Genomic DNA, 21,450 nt, shown 5'->3' on the forward strand with positions numbered 1-21,450 from the left:
TGAGCACTTCAAGGTGATCATCAGACATTTTCACTTTTTTTCTTTCCTTTCAATTTCTTTCAATTTCTTTCTTTCTTTCCCATCCTTCCTTCCTTACCTGCTTTCCTCCTGCGTGCATGCGATGATGCTTACTGTATGAGCATGGATGCATAGTGTTTATTCACATGTAAGTGCATGCATCTGTGGGTACGTGTGTGTGTGTGTGTGTGTGCACACGTGCGCGCACGGGCGTGTGAATGAATGGTTATTCTGTGAGAGGCTTGTCTCCTTTGCGTCAACAGTCTTTCTAAGTGACTAAGGCTAATCACTGAGGTAATTACTGCTAATTAGGCTCGTTAATCATTAGACCTGTCACTCTGTCTCAATGCCTTGTAGCCAGACTGTGTGTGTGTGTGTGTGTGTGTGTGTGTGTGTGTGTGTGTGTGTGTGTGTGTGTGTGTGTGTGTGTGTGTGTGTGTGTGTGTGTGCGTGCGTGCGTGCGTGCGTGCGTGCGTGCGTGCGTGCGTGCGTGCGTGCGTGCGTGCGTGCGTGCGTGCGTGCGTGCGTGTGTTAATTAAAATGTATGTGCATCTGTCAGTCAGCCATACAGTATCACATACCAACATATTTACAATCATAACACTCACATTTTTGTACTGTACTGTATGGAACTATTGTATTTTTAGCTGTAAACTTCAGGCCTTGTCCACTGGACACTGTATTTATTGTATAAAGTGAGGTAGCGATGACTGGAATGATGAACCTTCCATTTCCTCATTTGTGAATCCAAAGTAAACATGTGATGTCGTGTGCATTGTACTGTATGTGGTGCTTGTATGTGGGGCAGCAGCGTCATGTATGTGGGGGCCGCTGGTCTCGGGAACCCCTGAAGAATTTGTAACCACAAATTATCTCCCCTCAGCTCCCTCCCCCATTTGGTCAAAAAAAGTTTGACCAAATGAGGGAGGGAACTGACTGTCCGGGGGGTGGTGGTGGTGGGGGTTGCCTGTCCCCTTTTACGTTCGCAGTTCAGGCATTCAAATGCTAATCTGGTGGCGTTTGTTTTAACCTGCCTGGAGTTCTTAAAAGGTGCCAAGGGGGCAAACCGCCAGAGCTACTTTACCAAAGATCACAAGACTGGTGAAACAAGTCCTGACTGTCCCTAGCTGTAACATCATGCAGCTCAGAAAGGTCATTTTCAGGGCGCTGAAATGTTGAAACAGCTGAATCAAGTCATGAGTGAATCATTTTGTTCGTTGTGAACTGAATTCGTACTACTGTGTTAGCAAACTGTAAATAATAAAGTACCCAACGAAGAACTGATATGGGGCAACATTAATCTCCACCGCCGTGACTTCTTTGATTATGCTGTTGGGTTGATCAAGTAGCATGCCAATTAAAGGCTTCTACTGGCAGGGTATATTCAACGATCATATTCAGAGCCTTTTGGACAAAACCTCTTTACAATGGAAGCCCGCTGATTAAACTACTGTGTGTATAACTGTCTCTTTGAGTCTCTATTTGACATTGTATTGAATGACATGGGAATAGCTTGCATGAGTGTTTTCCCCCGTTCTCATTTACTGGCATGGTGAATTGAATGTAAACACGCTGGTGTATACAGTGTGCGTTAGCATGCACAGGGACAGGGTTCTCTGTGGCATCATGTTACATGCAGAGGCCACTGTGTGGCACGCTGAGGGTTTACCCTATTATGCTATATAGCAGTGTTGATTTCGTCGACTAAAACTAAGGCGAAAAATGTTCGTCGACTACCTTTTTTCACTGACGAAACTAAATGGAAAGTTGGAAACTACATGAAAATTAAGCTATACGATGACTAAAAGTGAGACAAATAAAAACTAGACTAAAATGTTTGCAAGGGACTAGTGGAGAGATCCAGTACAAGTCATTTTACACTTGGTGCTCACAACACGTTGCAGTGCGACGCGTTGAGCTTGTAGATCGGCTAAAATTGCATGACATTTAGTCAACAAAAACTAGACTAACGCTAAAACAGGTGACTAAAATGTGACTAAAACTAAATGAAAACTATTCAAGAGACTAAAACTAAAATCTAAATTTGCTGCCAAAAACAACACTGCTATATAGCCTATATGTAATATGTTTTTCTTTTAACTCTGTATGGGGTGGTAGCAACGCGGAATAGGTATTAGGTAGTGCACACCTGCAAGGCCTATGCACTTACAAAGGTTTAAGTCTTTCTTTGCTACCAGGCATCTTCTATTGTATTCTGATGCCTTTTTCTATTGTAATCCCCCTGCCCCCTATTCTCTCAGATTTTAAAGGTATGGTGAGGTGACATACATTATTTATGGTATTTATTTTTGTAATTTTCCCAAGGTTTTGTGACCTCAATAGAGCATAGCAGCGTGGGTGTGGTTTTCTGGACCCACTGAAAAATCAGCCATTCATTTTTCCCCCATAGAGATTTACACAAATATTTATATCAATTATTTTAAGCCTAGAATCCAGCCATCCAGATGCTGGTGAATCATGACCATAACACCTTTGATTCTGTGAAGAACACACACACACACACACACACACACACACACACACACACACACACACACACACACACACACACACACACACACACACACTCCCATAACGACTAGTGCTGCCTAGTAAAATCAAGGTACGGAAATGAGTGCTCAATTAGGACCCCATGCACAGTCCACTGCAGACCCACTTAACCATTTGTACACACACACACACACACACGCACGCACACACGCACGCACGCACGCACGCACACGCACACGCACACATGCATGAATGCAGTATGTGGTCACCAGTCATAAACACATAGGAAATTAAATTGGGTCCATATTACTCAAACTGGCAACCCATTAGTCCCCCTCTGTTCCCAATAGGTCTACCCACTGGGAGAGGTGTGTGTGTGTGTGTGTGTGTGTGTGTGTGTGTGATTTATATACCATATATGTGTGTTCATGCAAGTGGTTTTATTTGTGTTGTGTAAGTGCATGTGTGCGAGAGAGAGAGAGAGAGAGAGAGAGAGAGAGAGAGAGAGAGAAGCAGAACCGTGCACCCGTTACATTATGACGTGGAAAGAGAGAGAGAGTGAGTGAGTGAGAGAGAGAGAGAGAGAGAGAGAGAGAGAGAGAGAGAGAGAGAGAGAGAGAGAGGGAGAGGGGGAATAAGAGGTGCTAAAATATCTATAGTGTATTGTATCTATTTTTGCATGTTTGTTTAATCTTGTATATTGTTTTTTCATGCTAATACTGTAATAATGTTACCGTAATACATTTTCTTGAACAGAAAGTGGCCCTTGTTTGCCACCAAACTTGAGAAAGTTATAGAATGTTTGATAGAAGGTTGATTATTCTAAACAGAGTGTCCTCTTTTCAGATGAGGAACAGATGCAGATGGCTGTGGCATGTTTCAGTAACCCAGGGAACCTGCAGGTCATCAGTGGGCACAAAGTACCTTCCATCATTTATAGAGACATGAGGATGAGTTAGTCCAAATATTCAAGTCTTATATGTAATCAATGCAACACTGCCATCCTGTGGATGAAGTAGTTGATTACAAGAATTGGCAATGATGCATGTCATACCTGCAAACCTCAGACCCTCACTCTTCAAGTGGGCTTGTGGACAATTGGATTGTTAATAAAAAAGCCAGAGGCTTGTTTCCATTAATAAATATTCAAACATCTAGCCTACTGCCTTATAGCTATATGTAGCTATATATCTCGTATTGTGTTTACAGCAGACTGTAATGTGCACTCAAATGTGCACTTGCAGTTCTGGCAACTCGAAAGCAAACTCCACATGCCCCAACATTTTATTTACCTGCCATAGTACTACCCCTGTGTCGGATCGGTGGTTAGACTGGCATATTCACCGATACTGATATGACCCGATATGACAAATAAGGGTCATGCCGATACTCTGTTCCAATACCGGAATTGAAATGTTTTTGTTTTTTTGTTATTTAACGTAAACGCCCAACGACTATAGACAATGACTATATATTGCTGTGTGCAGTTGGTACAGTGATCGTAGGTCCAAATGTAGGTCCAGTTGTTGTCACCTTTCTGAAGTTTTCGCAGGAGGTGAAGTATTTTCCAGTCTAAATAATTTGAATGCAAATGATTATCAATCCTATACATGTTCCACTCCATTCACACTATACTGTAGGAGTAGGCTATATCCACTCTACTTATCATACTAAAAGGATCACATGCAAATTGGTTGGTCGATCCATTCAGCAATAGGGTTACACACCCTAACCCATTATCACCTGTCTGCTTACAATGGGACAGACATCCCCCAAAACATTCCACAACATTCACAACAAGGGTCTTCTAACGCATTTCATATTTGTATTGGTTTAAAAAATATATCACATGGGCCTACAAACGAGACAAAGACATGCTTTATGTAAATCAGTGTGACTGATTTGTCCATGTAAATCAGTGTGTACAAGCTCAAGTGCAGCGTTTGCCTTTTGATCCGGCTCTCTGTTTCTGCTCTGAGCAAATTTACCTTGTGTGCACACTTACATGACAATTTGGAAGTATCAACTTTCCCTTTAATTTCCATACCCTCAGTAACATTCTGAAATTTCAACACATCATCATAGTTGCAGTGGCCTAGAATTGAAGTTTGTGCCACGTTTTGATATCATAACACCCATGACATTCATCAACGTTCCCTCATCATTCAGCAGTGTTTAAATAAAACAGTCTTTGAAGATGACTGTGGCTAAAATATACAATATCCTCAAGGTCTATGGATTCCTGGAAACTCTCTGCTCATCAACAATTCTGCTGCTTTCTTTATTAGTAAATCTAATTGATCTTTCAGTTCAACTGTATAATTTGAACCACTGTGAAAATAGAGTTCTTCTTCAAACAAAGTGATTGGATTCACAACATCCTCATTGTTAAAACTCAAACCGTATGTTTTAAAAGTATCCTGGAAGATCTCTGAATGTTTCCCCCCTCAAACTCTGACACCTCCTCCTTTTCCTCTTGACAACCTCCGCCTCCCACCCAGTATACCAGGAGTAGGTTTATTTTGATAACTTTTACGCAAAGCTGACATATTATCATCACACACATCAAATATATTAGGGTCATATTTTTGTATGGTTATCCATTTAATTATGTGAACGTTTACAGGATTTAATTCTAGGACTCATTATAGATTCATCAACACCCCCAGAGTGTGATTCTAATCCAAATGTATTATAAACTATTAATGTCCTTGTATAAATGAGTCTCTCTCATCACCCTCTTGTTTTTCAAGCAGAACCATTAGATTGGACAATCAGGTCCCTATATAGAAACCTATTTTGCACATGATTGCTCCAAATCCTTTCAGCTTTGGTTAAGGAACAGTTGTTTGTGATATTGTGTGTTCATAGCAGCATCTTAATTGATCTTTCAAAACTGTTATGTGCTACTCCTACATTACATGGTGTGTTATTGCCTTCCAATGGGTATTTCATGTTATTAACAAAAGCTCACAAAACACCTCTTGACTTTGAATGTGTGTCTTTATTTGTGACTGCACAACCTGCACAACCATTATTTACATTTAACAAAGACATAAAGGAATAAACACAAAATAATGTGTCACTACACAGATCAAGTGTACATTTTAATTATATACTAAGGAAACTAACGAAGAAAAATATGAAAAAAATATATATATGCATCGTATAACTAAATATATAGGCTTGCTTTAGTCATCGAGTATAGGCTTGCTTTAGTCATCGAGTAAGACTAACATAACTTGTATTCTATCATTTATTAAAAAAAAGCATGAACAAACTGATGCACAAAAAAGGCAAATCTGCTGGTTAAATTACAGCGAAACAAAGAATAAGATTGAGAATAAAAGGAATGTTGAGATTGTGATGTGTGCCTGCAGCTAATATTCCACTAAGATAATAGGATGATAATAATATGGTCAGATTTAATTAAAGAGAAATATAGAAACTAGATGGAAATATGTAGTGGAAAATCTGCAAAATGTAGGCTACACAATACCTAATAATTTCCTAATTATGTATCTGAGTTTATTCAGCTGAATAAACTACTGCTCTATAAGTGAAGACAGTGTGCAGGACCTCTTTTCTCTCATTTTTCACATGTGTTTGCTGACTGACGCACCTGCCCTTGTAGGTGTGCACAATGACTTTTTTCTACTAATAATTATTGATCTGAACACTATATTGTCTCAGTGAATGAAAAGTACTATACTAATAACAATGAATTCAGTATGTTTTACTTGCAATCAATCAACATTTGATCTAGAATCAGCACGCTCATATACATGTAATGTGTTTTAAACAGTTTAGCCTTCTTAATAAACAATAGCTTAAAAATCAGCATGCTACGCTTTATGATTATGGATTTGATGATGTTTTAGCTATAATGAAGCTCTTGTCATACTGTTCACACTAAACTGTATCTTTCATGTGTGGGCGCTCATGACGTGTGTACAACCATGTGAACTTCTAAATTGTTTGAATTACTTTTCCATACACATCACAATGATTTGGGTTTCTCTCCTGTGTGAACTTTGTGTCTTTTAAGGTTGTCCATTTGAGAGAAGTGTCGTCCACAATGATCACATCCATAGGGTTTCTCTCCTGTGTGAATCTTGTGACTTTTAAGGTGGTCTATTCGAGAGAAGTGTTGTCCACACTGATCACACCCATAGGGTTTCTCTCCAGTGTGAACTTTCTGGTGTTTTTTAAGGCTGGACAATACAGAGAAGTGTTGTCCACACTGATCACATCCATAGGGTTTCTCTCCTGTGTGAACTTTCTTGTGACTTTTAAGGCTGGACAATACAGAGAAGTGTTGTCCACACTGATCACATCCATAGGGTTTCTCTCCAGTGTGAACTTTCTTGTGACTTTTAAGGTGGTCTATTCGAGAGAAGTGTTGTCCACACTGATCACACCCATAGGGTTTCTCTCCAGTGTGAACTTTCTGGTGTTTTTTAAGGTTGGACAATACAGAGAAGCGTTGTCCACACTGATCACATCCATAGGGTTTCTCTCCAGTGTGGATTCTCTGGTGGGTTTTAAGGCTGGAAAATTCAGAGAAGTGTTGCCCACACTGATCACATCCATAGGGTTTCTCTCCAGTGTGGACTTTCTGGTGAGTTTTAAGGCTGGACAATACAGAGAAGTGTTGTCCACAGTGATTACATCCATAGGGTTTCTCTCCAGTGTGAATTCTCTGGTGTAATTTAAGTTTGGACATTGTAGGGAAGCATTTACCACACTGATCACATCCATAGGGTTTCTCTCCAGTGTGAACTTTCTGGTGTATTTTAAGGGTTTCCATTCTAGAGAAGTGTTGTCCACACTGATCACACCCATAGGGTTTCTCTCCTGTGTGAACTTTCTTGTGACTTTTAAGGGTTGCCATCTGAGAGAAGTGTTGTCCACACTGATCACATCCATAGGGTTTCTCTCCTGTGTGGATTCTCTGGTGGGTTTTAAGGGTGAACATTTTAGAGAAGTGTTGTCCACACTGATCACATCCATATGGTTTCTCTCCAGTGTGAATTCTCTGGTGTATTTTAAGTTTGGACATTGTAGGGAAGCATTTACCACACTGATCACAGCAGTGGCCTTTTTGTTTAGACAAGCTCCTTTGTTCATTCACCTCCGTCACTGAATTGGAAACAAAGACATGGGAAATATTGTTTAGAGGTACTTCACAAAAAACAAACTTCACAAACTTCCTATTCCCATCCATCTCGACATGGCACAAATTCTATGCATCCAACAGACAGTTATTGTCTCCCTTTAACGTTTGTTAAACGTGTTCTAGGATTAGTATTCTAGGGTTAAGAAAGCTAAATTGTTATAAAACATTACATGTATATATGGGCATGCTTATTCTACATGAATAGGATTGTGATGAAACAAATGTTAATTTGTTAATTCATTGCAAGTGCATTGTTGTTGTGCATTTTAGAAAGAGACAAATAACAGGTTGTCTTAGTCTATGCTAATTAAAACAAAAACAAATATACAGTAATTGACTTAAAGAGGTCTTACACGCACACAGTAAGTAAGGTTGTCATTGACATGCTGTATATCAATATAGACACAGTAAGTAACTTACAGGGGTCTTGATGATCATCCTGTTGAGCAGACTTGTTCCTGGTGTGGTTGAGAGGTCATCTTCACCTGAAGTCTGGATTCCAAAGTCAGATGTGATCAGAAATTATTGATATCCTGGAGGAGATGTGGAGAAATGACAACTACAAACTCTTCTTATACTATATGTAACCAAATGGAGTCACACAGTACTCCTAATATCACAGTTACTACGCCACTCCCAATTACAGGGTGGGAGACCCGAAAGGTAAGTGTTCAGTTGAGTGAACCATGGTGAATAATGATGGTCGGTTGCTCATGTACATAGAACTTTATTTAGAAAAGTACACAGTATTGGCCTTTAATCAAAACACATTTCCAAATGTCACCAATATAGATTGCAAAAGGCTTAATTAGTCAGATCATAACTTGGGTAAATAGCTGTACTGAGATGTCTTATTTGATTAGTTCCATACACACAGGTAACACTGCAAATGAGCAAATCGAAGCCACTCAGAGCCAAAGGTAATAGGCATTAAACGCTTTAAACACAGCAAAGATCACTGCAAAACAATATCAAAAGGCTAAAAGCCATAAACACAGCAAAAGGGGCAGTAATCAAGCGCCAGTCTGCAGCATAACCATTAACCAAGTATATGTCTGTCTTTGATGCCTATTAAAGCAAGTTTGGTAAAGAAGACAATGAAGGACTCGTTTAAAGCCACCTGGGCTATTTCAGGTACAGTATAAAAGAATAAAAATGTAGCAGCATAGAATTTAAAACCAAAATAAAAGGTAAAAAAGAACAGCGGTTCGACAGTACACGATCCTGTAATAGAGCAAACATTGAATTAGCCTCCCAATTTATCCTGGGTCTAAAGTGCTTGCCATAGTACTTGGAATACAATTTGGGCGTAGCCCTCATTAGCATTACACTAGTACTATAAAGTGCATTCAAAGTATTGTTTTAGTATGCAGGTTAGCACATACCCTGTTAACAGGTGTCAGGGCATCCCAGGTTGTTTAACAGTGTTTGCTCGTTCAGCACACCATGATCTGTGTAATATAAACACATTATGAGAACTCACATTTTACACATTATTAAAAGACGTAATGCTGTCGCAATACAGACGCTAAGCCTACCTCTAGACTCATGTCACACACACACTAGCAGCCTCTCGTTCCAGCTCGTGTGTGTACCACGCACACACACTCTAGCAGGGCTCTCGTTCACAGCGTCTACCAACGAGAAGCATTGACATAAATAACTGGCGCACCATTTCTTAGATTCAACGGGTTGTTTGTGCTATCACCGTACGAGGCAAGCCTACCTTTGTTTCTAGCAGCCTGTATACCAACATGCATACAATGACGGCTGTCCGCTCTAAGTCAGAGCTCCACCAACGTCTAACAAGAGAAGAGATAAACGTAAGTAAGAGGTTGTTTACATAAGTCAACCTAGAAACTAGACAGCACTATATTAATTAAAACTACGGCTTACCTCGACGCTGTAAGTGAGCACAAACTTGACGCGACGCCAGACCGTTTGAACCGACGCCGGAAGTGGGCAACCTGGGCAATACACAGCTTCACCCTATGCCTGACTAGCTACGTAATATGCTGAGCTGAGGGGGTGGTGCTAACGAAACACAGGCAGTGTCAGTCACACTGATTACATATAGAGCTTGAGTTGGAACCACTAACTGCTTGGGATTGATTGGCCAAAGAGGAGAACAATAGAACAATCTCTCAACCAATCGGAACCTAACAAACTGCTGCATCTGCTCCACCCCTCTCTCCTCCCCCAGGACATGCTCCATGCAACATTCTAGAAATCAACTACTAACTGTGATATTGCTTTGTAAGCTTCATATTTAATTCATCTAAACTATATCCAATACAATTATACATTGATGTATGGACAATAAGTACATCCTATTAGTCTGAACTTGAGTAAAGTCAACGCATGAATGGGCATAAATCCATAAAAAGTTGGTACGTATCCGTTTTTCTTCATTGTTTACATGTTTGACTAATCAATTATTCAATCAAACAAAATGAGATGTTGCTGTATGTCTCAAGTTGAAAATAATACACTACAGGAGTTATTAATATAATAAAACAACAACATAAATGTACTGTATTAGGACAGAGAACTATATGAAAGCCTTTTGTTTTGTAACAACTTTAAAGCCAATGCACTAGCATGATTACATTACATACTCTAGCATGCTGTCTTGATCCAAATCAACATAACTGTAGAAATACCCTGTGTTCACTGTGTTTTCTTTTCAATTATTGTTTCCTCTTTTAAATACGTTTTTTTTTGCTTTAGTCATAATAGAGTGTACTAGAGACAGGAATCAGGAAGATATGTGAGGGGGAAAAGGAGTAGAACAAAATGATGTAATTGTATCATGAACATTAGTGAGGAGGACCAATTAATGGTAGGCTCAAAAGTGGTGAAGTGGAAAAGCAATACTATCTATCAACTAATTGTTTGAGTATGTTTGCCTGCTGTCTCTAATTGTGGACTTGATATGAAAAGGGTTGAAAACCACTGCTTTAATGGATAGCATCAGGGCAATCCACATTCTGGTGTTCAGAGCAGTGGAATGAGATAATTTGGTGGTGGTAACACAGACAGACAGACATAGATGTAGCCTACCACTGGCTTCCACTGCACTGGATATCAAGTTAGTATGCAGCAAATATGTGCAAATCAAAGACATTTGCAAGTCAGATAGAGAGAGCTGTAGTTTGAGTTGTTTAGTCAATCAATGAGACAATGATGGTCCTTAACAAGCCATCAGCACAGAGCATTCAGCATCTCAACGATGGTGATTGACACCCCTAGGGGGGTTCGTCTTTTTGCTTTTATCACTTGGAGACCTTGATTTTATTTCCCCCAGTTAGAGCATTTGGCATTTTATACCAGGGTACATACATTTTCTTCAGGGGTATTTGATTAGTTTATTATTTATTTTCATTATTTTTATTTGTACAGGAATAAAACCCCTTGACTGTAAGTTTTGTTCAAGATGGCGCCGCCCCCGAATTGGCATAGGCTACTACAGGTGCGAGGTTTGCAAGCCTTATTGTCCCATGCTTGTTGTAAATTTGAGTGCGCATGGTTGCATGCAGCTGTGGGTGTCACTCAGAACGTCTACATTTTACTTTCTTTTTATTTCTTAATTTCCCAGGGGGAGAGGGTGTCCTGAACCTTTAAGACCTGCCGTGTTCAATGTAGCAATAGTTCAAGTATAGGCTAACATTTACACTCATATCATGTTCCTTATATTTTGGTATGTACCCTACGCCACGGGCGTTGCTTATCCTCACAAAGGGCAATACTGAATAATGGTGAGTCCTAACTGGGCAACCCCCACATGAACAATTACCACATTGTCAGATTGCTAACACATTGTAGGCATTGATACACTTAAACATGCATACATATTTTTAATACACCTTGAATACACTTAAAAAGTTACAATTGTGACATGCTGTGAGCTTATTGATGTATTATTTTGTAGGCTATAGGTTAAATTGGCGTGGCGACTGTGGCTCAGGAGGTAGAGCAGGTCGTCCAATGATCCATGGGTCGGCGGTTCGAATCCCGGCTCCGCCTGTCTACATGTCGAAGTGTCCTTGGGCAAGATTCTGAACCCCAAATTGCTCCCGATGTGCTGGTTGGTATATAAATGCACCATTTACCATTTAAATTCTCGCCCTATTTGATGACAGGCTGTCATCAAAATAGGAAGAAAGTGGCTGTAGTTTTAACATTTTCTGCACATGTAGTTTCAACATGTTCTGGTGAAATATCTAGAGAGGACAATAGGTGTGGACACTGGACAGAATATCTATTCAACCCTGTCACGAGTTTAAACTTCACACTGCATGCGTCTATTTGACCATGAAAGAATGACTTTACAATGACTATATATTGCTGTGTGCAGTTGGTACAGTGATCGTAGGTCCAAATGTAGGGATGACCAATAGCTCAATTCAGTTGTTGTCACCTTTCTGAAGTTTTCGCAGGAGGTGAAGTATTTTCCAGTCTAAATAATTTGAATGCAAATGATTATCAATCCTATACATGTTCCACTCCATTCACACTATACTGTAGGAGTAGGCTATATCCACTCTACTTATCATACTAAAAGGATCACATGCAAATTGGTTGGTCGATCCATTCAGCAATAGGGTTACACACCCTAACCCATTATCACCTGTCTGCTTACAATGGGACAGACATCCCCCAAAACATTCCACAACATTCACAACAAGGGTCTTCTAACGCATTTCATATTTGTATTGGTTTAAAAAATATATCACATGGGCCTACAAACGAGACAAAGACATGCTTTATGTAAATCAGTGTGACTGATTTGTCCATGTAAATCAGTGTGTACAAGCTCAAGTGCAGCGTTTGCCTTTTGATCCGGCTCTCTGTTTCTGCTCTGAGCAAATTTACCTTGTGTGCACACTTACATGACAATTTGGAAGTATCAACTTTCCCTTTAATTTCCATACCCTCAGTAACATTCTGAAATTTCAACACATCATCATAGTTGCAGTGGCCTAGAATTGAAGTTTGTGCCACGTTTTGATATCATAACACCCATGACATTCATCAACGTTCCCTCATCATTCAGCAGTGTTTAAATAAAACAGTCTTTGAAGATGACTGTGGCTAAAATATACAATATCCTCAAGGTCTATGGATTCCTGGAAACTCTCTGCTCATCAACAATTCTGCTGCTTTCTTTATTAGTAAATCTAATTGATCTTTCAGTTCAACTGTATAATTTGAACCACTGTGAAAATAGAGTTCTTCTTCAAACAAAGTGATTGGATTCACAACATCCTCATTGTTAAAACTCAAACCGTATGTTTTAAAAGTATCCTGGAAGATCTCTGAATGTTTCCCCCCTCAAACTCTGACACCTCCTCCTTTTCCTCTTGACAACCTCCGCCTCCCACCCAGTATACCAGGAGTAGGTTTATTTTGATAACTTTTACGCAAAGCTGACATATTATCATCACACACATCAAATATATTAGGGTCATATTTTTGTATGGTTATCCATTTAATTATGTGAACGTTTACAGGATTTAATTCTAGGACTCATTATAGATTCATCAACACCCCCAGAGTGTGATTCTAATCCAAATGTATTATAAACTATTAATGTCCTTGTATAAATGAGTCTCTCTCATCACCCTCTTGTTTTTCAAGCAGAACCATTAGATTGGACAATCAGGTCCCTATATAGAAACCTATTTTGCACATGATTGCTCCAAATCCTTTCAGCTTTGGTTAAGGAACAGTTGTTTGTGATATTGTGTGTTCATAGCAGCATCTTAATTGATCTTTCAAAACTGTTATGTGCTACTCCTACATTACATGGTGTGTTATTGCCTTCCAATGGGTATTTCATGTTATTAACAAAAGCTCACAAAACACCTCTTGACTTTGAATGTGTGTCTTTATTTGTGACTGCACAACCTGCACAACCATTATTTACATTTAACAAAGACATAAAGGAATAAACACAAAATAATGTGTCACTACACAGATCAAGTGTACATTTTAATTATATACTAAGGAAACTAACGAAGAAAAATATGAAAAAAATATATATATGCATCGTATAACTAAATATATAGGCTTGCTTTAGTCATCGAGTATAGGCTTGCTTTAGTCATCGAGTAAGACTAACATAACTTGTATTCTATCATTTATTAAAAAAAAGCATGAACAAACTGATGCACAAAAAAGGCAAATCTGCTGGTTAAATTACAGCGAAACAAAGAATAAGATTGAGAATAAAAGGAATGTTGAGATTGTGATGTGTGCCTGCAGCTAATATTCCACTAAGATAATAGGATGATAATAATATGGTCAGATTTAATTAAAGAGAAATATAGAAACTAGATGGAAATATGTAGTGGAAAATCTGCAAAATGTAGGCTACACAATACCTAATAATTTCCTAATTATGTATCTGAGTTTATTCAGCTGAATAAACTACTGCTCTATAAGTGAAGACAGTGTGCAGGACCTCTTTTCTCTCATTTTTCACATGTGTTTGCTGACTGACGCACCTGCCCTTGTAAGTGTGCACAATGACTTTTCTCTACTAATAATTATTGATCTGAACACTATATTGTCTCAGTGAATGAAAAGTACTATACTAATAACAATGAATTCAGTATGTTTTACTTGCAATCAATCAACATTTGATCTAGAATCAGCACGCTCATATACATGTAATGTGTTTTAAACAGTTTAGCCTTCTTAATAAACAATAGCTTAAAAATCAGCATGCTACGCTTTATGATTATGGATTTGATGATGTTTTTAGCTATAATGAAGCTCTTGTCATACTGTTCACACTAAACTGTATCTTTCATGTGTGGGCGCTCATGACGTGTGTACAACCATGTGAACTTCTAAATTGTTTGAATTACTTTTCCATACACATCACAATGATTTGGGTTTCTCTCCTGTGTGAACTTTCTTGTGTCTTTTAAGGTTGTCCATTTGAGAGAAGTGTCGTCCACAATGATCACATCCATAGGGTTTCTCTCCTGTGTGAACTTTCTGGTGTTTTTTAAGGCTGGACAATACAGAGAAGTGTTGTCCACACTGATCACATCCATAGGGTTTCTCTCCTGTGTGAACTTTCTTGTGACTTTTAAGGCTGGACAATACAGAGAAGTGTTGTCCACACTGATCACATCCATAGGGTTTCTCTCCAGTGTGAACTTTCTTGTGACTTTTAAGGTGGTCTATTCGAGAGAAGTGTTGTCCACACTGATCACACCCATAGGGTTTCTCTCCAGTGTGAACTTTCTGGTGTTTTTTAAGGTTGGACAATACAGAGAAGCGTTGTCCACACTGATCACATCCATAGGGTTTCTCTCCAGTGTGGATTCTCTGGTGGGTTTTAAGGCTGGAAAATTCAGAGAAGTGTTGTCCACACTGATCACATCCATAGGGTTTCTCTCCAGTGTGGACTTTCTGGTGAGTTTTAAGGCTGGACAATACAGAGAAGTGTTGTCCACAGTGATTACATCCATAGGGTTTCTCTCCAGTGTGAATTCTCTGGTGTATTTTAAGGGTTTCCATTCTAGAGAAGTGTTGTCCACACTGATCACACCCATAGGGTTTCTCTCCTGTGTGAACTTTCTTGTGACTTTTAAGGGTTGCCATCTGAGAGAAGTGTTGTCCACACTGATCACATCCATAGGGTTTCTCTCCTGTGTGGATTCTCTGGTGGGTTTTAAGGGTGAACATTTTAGAGAAGTGTTGTCTACACTGATCACATCCATAGGGTTTCTCTCCTGTGTGGATTCTCTGGTGGGTTTTAAGGGTGAACATTTTAGAGAAGTGTTGTCCACACTGATCACATCCATATGGTTTCTCTCCAGTGTGAATTCTCTGGTGTATTTTAAGTTTGGACATTGTAGGGAAGCATTTACCACACTGATCACAGCAGTGGCCTTTTTGTTTAGACAAGCTCCTTTGTTCATTCACCTCCGTCACTGAATTGGAAACAAAGACATGGGAAATATTGTTTAGAGGTACTTCACAAAAAACAAACTTCACAAACTTCCCATTCCCATCCATCTCGACATGGCACAAATTATATGCATCCAACAGACAGTTATTGTCTCCCTTTAACGTTTGTTAAACGTGTTCTAGGGTTAGTATTCTAGGGTTAAGAAAGCTAAATTGTTATAAAACATTACATGTATATATGGGCATGCTTATTCTACATGAATAGGATTGTGATGAAACAAATGTTAATTTGTTAATTCATTGCAAGTGCATTGTTGTTGTGCATTTTAGAAAGAGACAAATAACAGGTTGTCTTAGTCTATGCTAATTAAAACAAAAATAAATATACAGTAATTGACTTAAAGATGTCTTACACGCACACAGTAAGTAAGGTTGTCATTGACATGCTGTATATCAATATAGACACAGTAAGTAACTTACAGGGGTCTTGATGATCATCCTGTTGAGCAGACTTGTTCCTGGTGTGGTTGAGAGAGGTCATCTTCACCTGAAGTCTGGATTCCAAAGTCAGATGTGATCAGAAATTATTGATATCCTGGAGGAGATGTGGAGAAATGACAACTACAAACTCTTCTTATACTAGAGAACCACTAACTGCTTGGGATTGATTGGCCAAAGAGGAGAACAATAGAACAATCTCTCGGAACCTAACAAACTGCTGCATCTGCTCCACCCCTCTCTCCTCCCCCAGGACATGCTCCATGCAACATTCTAGAAATCAACTACTAACTGTGATATTGCTTTGTAAGCTTCATATTTAATTCATCTAAACTATATCCAATACAATTATACATTGATGTATGGACAATAAGTACATCCTATTAGTCTGAACTTGAGTAAAGTCAACGCATGAATGGGCATAAATCCATAAAAAGTTGGTACGTATCCATTTTTCTTCATTGTTTACATGTTTGACTAATCAATTATTCAATCAAACAAAATGAGATGTTGCTGTATGTCTCAATTTGAAAATAATACACTACAGGAGTTATTAATATAATAAAACAACAACATAAATGTACTGTATTAGGACAGAGAACTATATGAAAGCCTTTTGTTTTGTAACAACTTTAAAGCCAATGCACTAGCATGATTACATTACATACTCTAGCATGCTGTCTTGATAACTGATAACTGATAACTGTAGAAATACCCTGTGTTCACTGTGTTTTCTTTTCAATTATTGTTTCCTCTTTTAAAGACGTTTTTTTTGCTTTAGTCATAATAGAGTGTACTAGAGACAGGAATCAGGAAGATATGTGAGGGGGGAAAGGAGTAGAACAAAATTATGTAATTGTATCATGAACATTAGTGAGGAGGACCAATTAATGGTAGGCTCAAAAGTGGTGAAGTGGAAAAGCAATACTATCTATCAACTAATTGTTTGAGTATGTTTGCCTGCTGTCTCTAATTGTGGACAAAATCTCATCAAATGGCAGTCAGTGGCTCAAATGCTGAATAAATAATGGACTTGATATGAAAAGGGTTGAAAACCACTGCTTTAATGGATAGCATCAGGGCAATCCACATTCTGGTGTTCAGAGCAGTGGAATGAGATAATTTGGTGGTGGTAACACAGACAGACAGACATAGATGTAGCCTACCACTGGCTTCCACTGCACTGGATATCAAGTTAGTATGCAGCAAATATGTGGAAATCAAAGACATTTGCAAGTCAGATAGAGAGAGCTGTAGTTTGAGTTGTTTAGTCAATCAATGAGACAATGATGGTCCTTAACAAGCCATCAGCACAGAGCATTCAGCATCTCAACGATGGTGATTGACACCCCTAGGGGGGTGCGTCTGTGGTGTATTTTCACACCCAATTAACCCTAAACTCACTAAAGTAGAGAAAACTGTAGAGTAGTGAAAAACCTCGTCAAAGCATCAGATCGGATCGGAGAAACGCAGGCAGAGAAAGGTGAACTGGAATCCCATCGGAGTAGTATTTATTGCAGGAGTACAAATACAGAGAGAATAGCTTCGCCTCAGACCCTGAGCATGGAGCCCAGGGCCCCATATGACTGACCACCGCGGCCAGCTAACACTAGTGATTCTTACATTGCAGTAACAGACATGATATACCTTTCACATAGACAGAGTTGAATTAACATACAGATCAACAGATGGCAGAGAGACAACAAATGGCTGTCCCACTGTGTGTTTTGATTCACACCTGTGACAGTATAGAACAAAGGCTTAACCCCAGGGTACTTCATGAGAACTCCTATGTGTTTGCTTCTCAAGAGACCAAACTATTCTGACCAGACAATACGTCTCCACTTAACCTGCATCAAATTCACACAGAGACCCAAATAAACAGTGACCTATTAATGTATAGTGTAGTTATTGACAGAATATTGCATTATGGCCATATGGACTATATTTTACGATTCCACACTCCCCCCTTATGACAATCACAAGATTGGCATACAGAAAAATACATATAGTCCATATTCAACTGTAGTACACCCCCCTTTGACTCCATCACAGCCTACCGAACATCAGGAAAAACAACAACAAATGACAACATTACACAAAGTTCCCAAAATGATTACTGGTTCAAATTACATGTTTACGTTCTTCTAAATGATTCTTCTCCTACATCCTTACAATTTCATCAATGTACACCTAGCATAAAACACTCACAATACCGCTGTCTGTAACTTCAAATCACTTTTTTAAACGAATTTCACATAACCTTATCGATCAATGATAGAAATGAAACTTTAAACATATACTGACATTAAAATCACAACAATTCCGTCTTAACCCCTTTGTTTCACTTTGAAACTCCCATTTTTGTTTGGAATAATTATTGGCCTTCAATCTTAATAACTAAACACCCAGTTTAATATGATATTAAGAGTAAAACACAGTCATAACATTCATTTTCAAATAAGTTTTTCGGACATGTTTGATAAATTCATTCATATTTTGAAACTTCTCCTCCAAAGGCTTGGTAAGCGCGATGCGGGGAAGGGAGTGAGGCAAAATAAGTCCGATGCCAATACGATCCTAGCCAGAGGCCACCTCCTGCTTCAGACTAACAAGTCACAGTTCAACTTAACCAGGGTACTATCGGGTTACGTTACTTATCCTGACCCTAACATTTCAAGTAACTACTTGATGAACGCTAACTCCCTCACGTTTAAAGGCAAAAGTTCTCTCAATAATAACAAAATAAATCTTGCACGTCGTGGCACCCTAACTGCCTTTAGTTGACTATATTGCAAACTAAATTTATTCGAACAAAACTAAGAACTTTATGCACAATTAGGACGATTAACACTTATGCGTACGACAGGAGCACTGTCTTTCGCCTGACAAAGAAACATCTAACTAATTTTACTCCGGTTAATATTTCTACTCAGATCCAAATCTCCCTTAGGCTCTATTTCTTGAATCAACTTCTTCTTAACTAATTTTAACTCCGACAAAACACACAAACATCAGCATATGCCTATATATACGCTGAATAGACTCACATTTAGACACACTTTTTGAACACAGATAAAGACTAAATGAATCTCTCCATCTGTTATTAATAAACTTCTTATAATGTCGCATTTTTCATTGTTCTCACCTCATGTGTTTTACAGCCATGCGATCGAGTCAAACAGAAGCTGCATGAAAGTTGCTGTTGAACTCGCGCCGCACGTCGCCCTGCTTCCATTGTCCCATCCAACACAGCACCATACTCCCCCCTCCAGACATTATATGAATATGAAATATCACATAAATGACTGGAAAGAAAAACATGAACGCACGTGTAGCTACAGGCCTCATCGAAACAAAGAAACGCCGCAAAACGAGCTCGCAGATCCGCTGTTTCTGAAGAATGAAATGAAACCGCGGTCCGTCCGTGACCACCTCCGCTGACGAAATGAAACATGCGCTGATCGCTCCCCCCTCTCCCGGTGCATGGACCGCTGATGAACGCCCTCGGTCCGCTGCTTGGTGAAGGCCGTGTAGAGACTCCTCCTGGACCCCGGTCGGGTCCGCCGCCCCGCCGAGACGTGAAGAGAAGCTGTCCCCCGTCGACGCGCTGTAGAGGGCCTCACCCCCTGTCGATCGCCGAGTCCAGGCCGCTGATCACCAGAGACCCGGAGCGCACCGCTTGCGCCGCCGTCCCCCACCTTCGAGACGAACGCCGTGTCGCCGAAAAAATCAAACTAAACCACCAACCGCCAAAATTAGACTGAAGTATCCAAAAGTCCCCGCCGGCTCTCTCCTGCCTGGCGCTGGAAGCACCAAAGACACCGGTTTCGTCGCACCACATGTCGTGTATTATGGTCACGAAACACCACGAATTACTTAACCAAAACGGGAGAGCAAGATAATTGTGTGAGACACGGCAGACAGCAGATTAGATGTTCCTCAGAGATGTTTTATTTCCGCAACACAGCATAGCATAGCATAGGCCTGGCTGGCCTTGACCAGCCACCACCAGGTAGTGACTGGCCAACTGACTGAACTGGTTACATTCAATTGCATGACATTAAGTACAGTTTCCACAATACACATAGCTCCAGACAGCTGGCATTTGGCCACCCCCCTAGATAGTTAGAGACCCTTTGATCAATCAGTCTGTTCCTTCATGTCAACAAACTCCTTTTGTCATACGAATAGCACAGGAAGGCCATAGCAAATGGCCAGGCCCTCACCACATGGGATCGGGTGTGTGGGAAAGACAGTCACAGAACTATACCTACTGAATAAACAGGATCACCCATATGCTATGAGCACAGTAGCACACATTATGGATAGAATTATGGTTCCATATTTTTTTATATGACATATATGTCATAAGGGGGGTTATGTGGAATCTGGAAATCATAATTCTATCCATAATGTGTGCTACTGTGCTCATAGCATATGGGTGATCCTGTTTATTCAGTAGGTATAGTTCTGTGACTGTCTTTCCCACACACCCGATCCCATGTGGTGAGGGCCTGGCCATTTGCTATGGCCTTCCTGTGCTATTCGTATGACAAAAGGAGTTTGTTGACATGAAGGAACAGACTGATTGATCAAAGGGTCTCTAACTATCTAGGGGGGTGGCCAAATGCCAGCTGTCTGGAGCTATGTGTATTGTGGAAACTGTACTTAATGTCATGCAATTGAATGTAACCATCAGTCAGTTGGCCAGTCACTACCTGGTGGTGGCTGGTCAAGGCCAGCCAGGCCTATGCTATGCTATGCTATGCTGTGTTGCGGAAATAAAACATCTCTGAGGAACATCTAATCTGCTGTCTGCCGTGTCTCACACAATTATCTTGCTCTCCCGTTTTGGTTAAGTAATTCGTGGTGTTTCGTGACCATAATACACGACACGTCTTTTTGCTTTTATCACTTGGAGACCTTGATTTTATTTCCCCCAGTTAGAGCATTTGGCATTTTATACCAGGGTACATACATTTTCTTCAGGGGTATTTGATTAGTTTATTATTTATTTTCATTATTTTTATTTGTACAGGAATAAAACCCCTTGACTGTAAGTTTTGTTCAAGATGGCGCCGCCCCCGAATTGGCATAGGCTACTACAGGTGCGAGGTTTGCAAGCCTTATTGTCCCATGCTTGTTGTAAATTTGAGTGCGCATGGTTGCATGCAGCTGTGGGTGTCACTCAGAACGTCTACATTTTACTTTCTTTTTATTTCTTAATTTCCCAGGGGGAGAGGGTGTCCTGAACCTTTAAGACCTGCCGTGTTCAATGTAGCAATAGTTCAAGTAGGCTAACATTTACACTC

The 21,450-nt window shown here is 39.7% G+C and overlaps 1 protein-coding gene and 1 long non-coding RNA gene across 2 annotated transcripts; both read right to left on the minus strand.

Annotated features, from left to right (window-relative positions):
• Positions 1 to 8,419: 8,419 nt before the first annotated feature.
• LOC306941424 lies at positions 8,420 to 9,714 on the minus strand. Its single transcript, XR_013792141.1, has 5 exons — positions 9,605 to 9,714; positions 9,435 to 9,510; positions 9,247 to 9,342; positions 9,094 to 9,159; positions 8,420 to 8,932 (listed from the first exon to the last, which is right to left on the minus strand). It is a non-coding gene; the product is annotated as an uncharacterized lncRNA (long non-coding RNA).
• Positions 9,715 to 13,638: 3,924 nt separating this feature from the next.
• On the minus strand, positions 13,639 to 16,233 carry LOC306937031 (uncharacterized protein). Its single transcript, XM_079520705.1, has 2 exons — positions 16,118 to 16,233; positions 13,639 to 15,660 (listed from the first exon to the last, which is right to left on the minus strand). Exons 1-2 carry the CDS (start codon positions 16,176 to 16,178, stop codon positions 14,597 to 14,599), a joined length of 1,125 nt encoding a protein of 374 aa, XP_079376831.1. The 5' UTR covers positions 16,179 to 16,233; the 3' UTR covers positions 13,639 to 14,596.
• Between the last annotated feature and the right edge of the window lie 5,217 nt (positions 16,234 to 21,450).

Source organism: Electrona antarctica (assembly GCF_951216825.1).
Source record: "Electrona antarctica genome assembly, chromosome: 2".
NCBI classification, from domain to species: Eukaryota; Metazoa; Chordata; class Actinopteri; order Myctophiformes; family Myctophidae; genus Electrona; species Electrona antarctica.

Excerpts from the sequence above, each read along its gene's own strand:
- LOC306937031 (XM_079520705.1), bottom strand. The coding sequence starts at position 16,178 with ATGACCTCTCTCAACCACACCAGGAACAAGTCTGCTCAACAGGATGAT. Across the intron at positions 15,661-16,117 it reads GGATGATCATCAAGACCCCT|TGACGGAGGTGAATGAACAA; the intron begins GTAAGTTACTTA and ends TTTCCAATTCAG.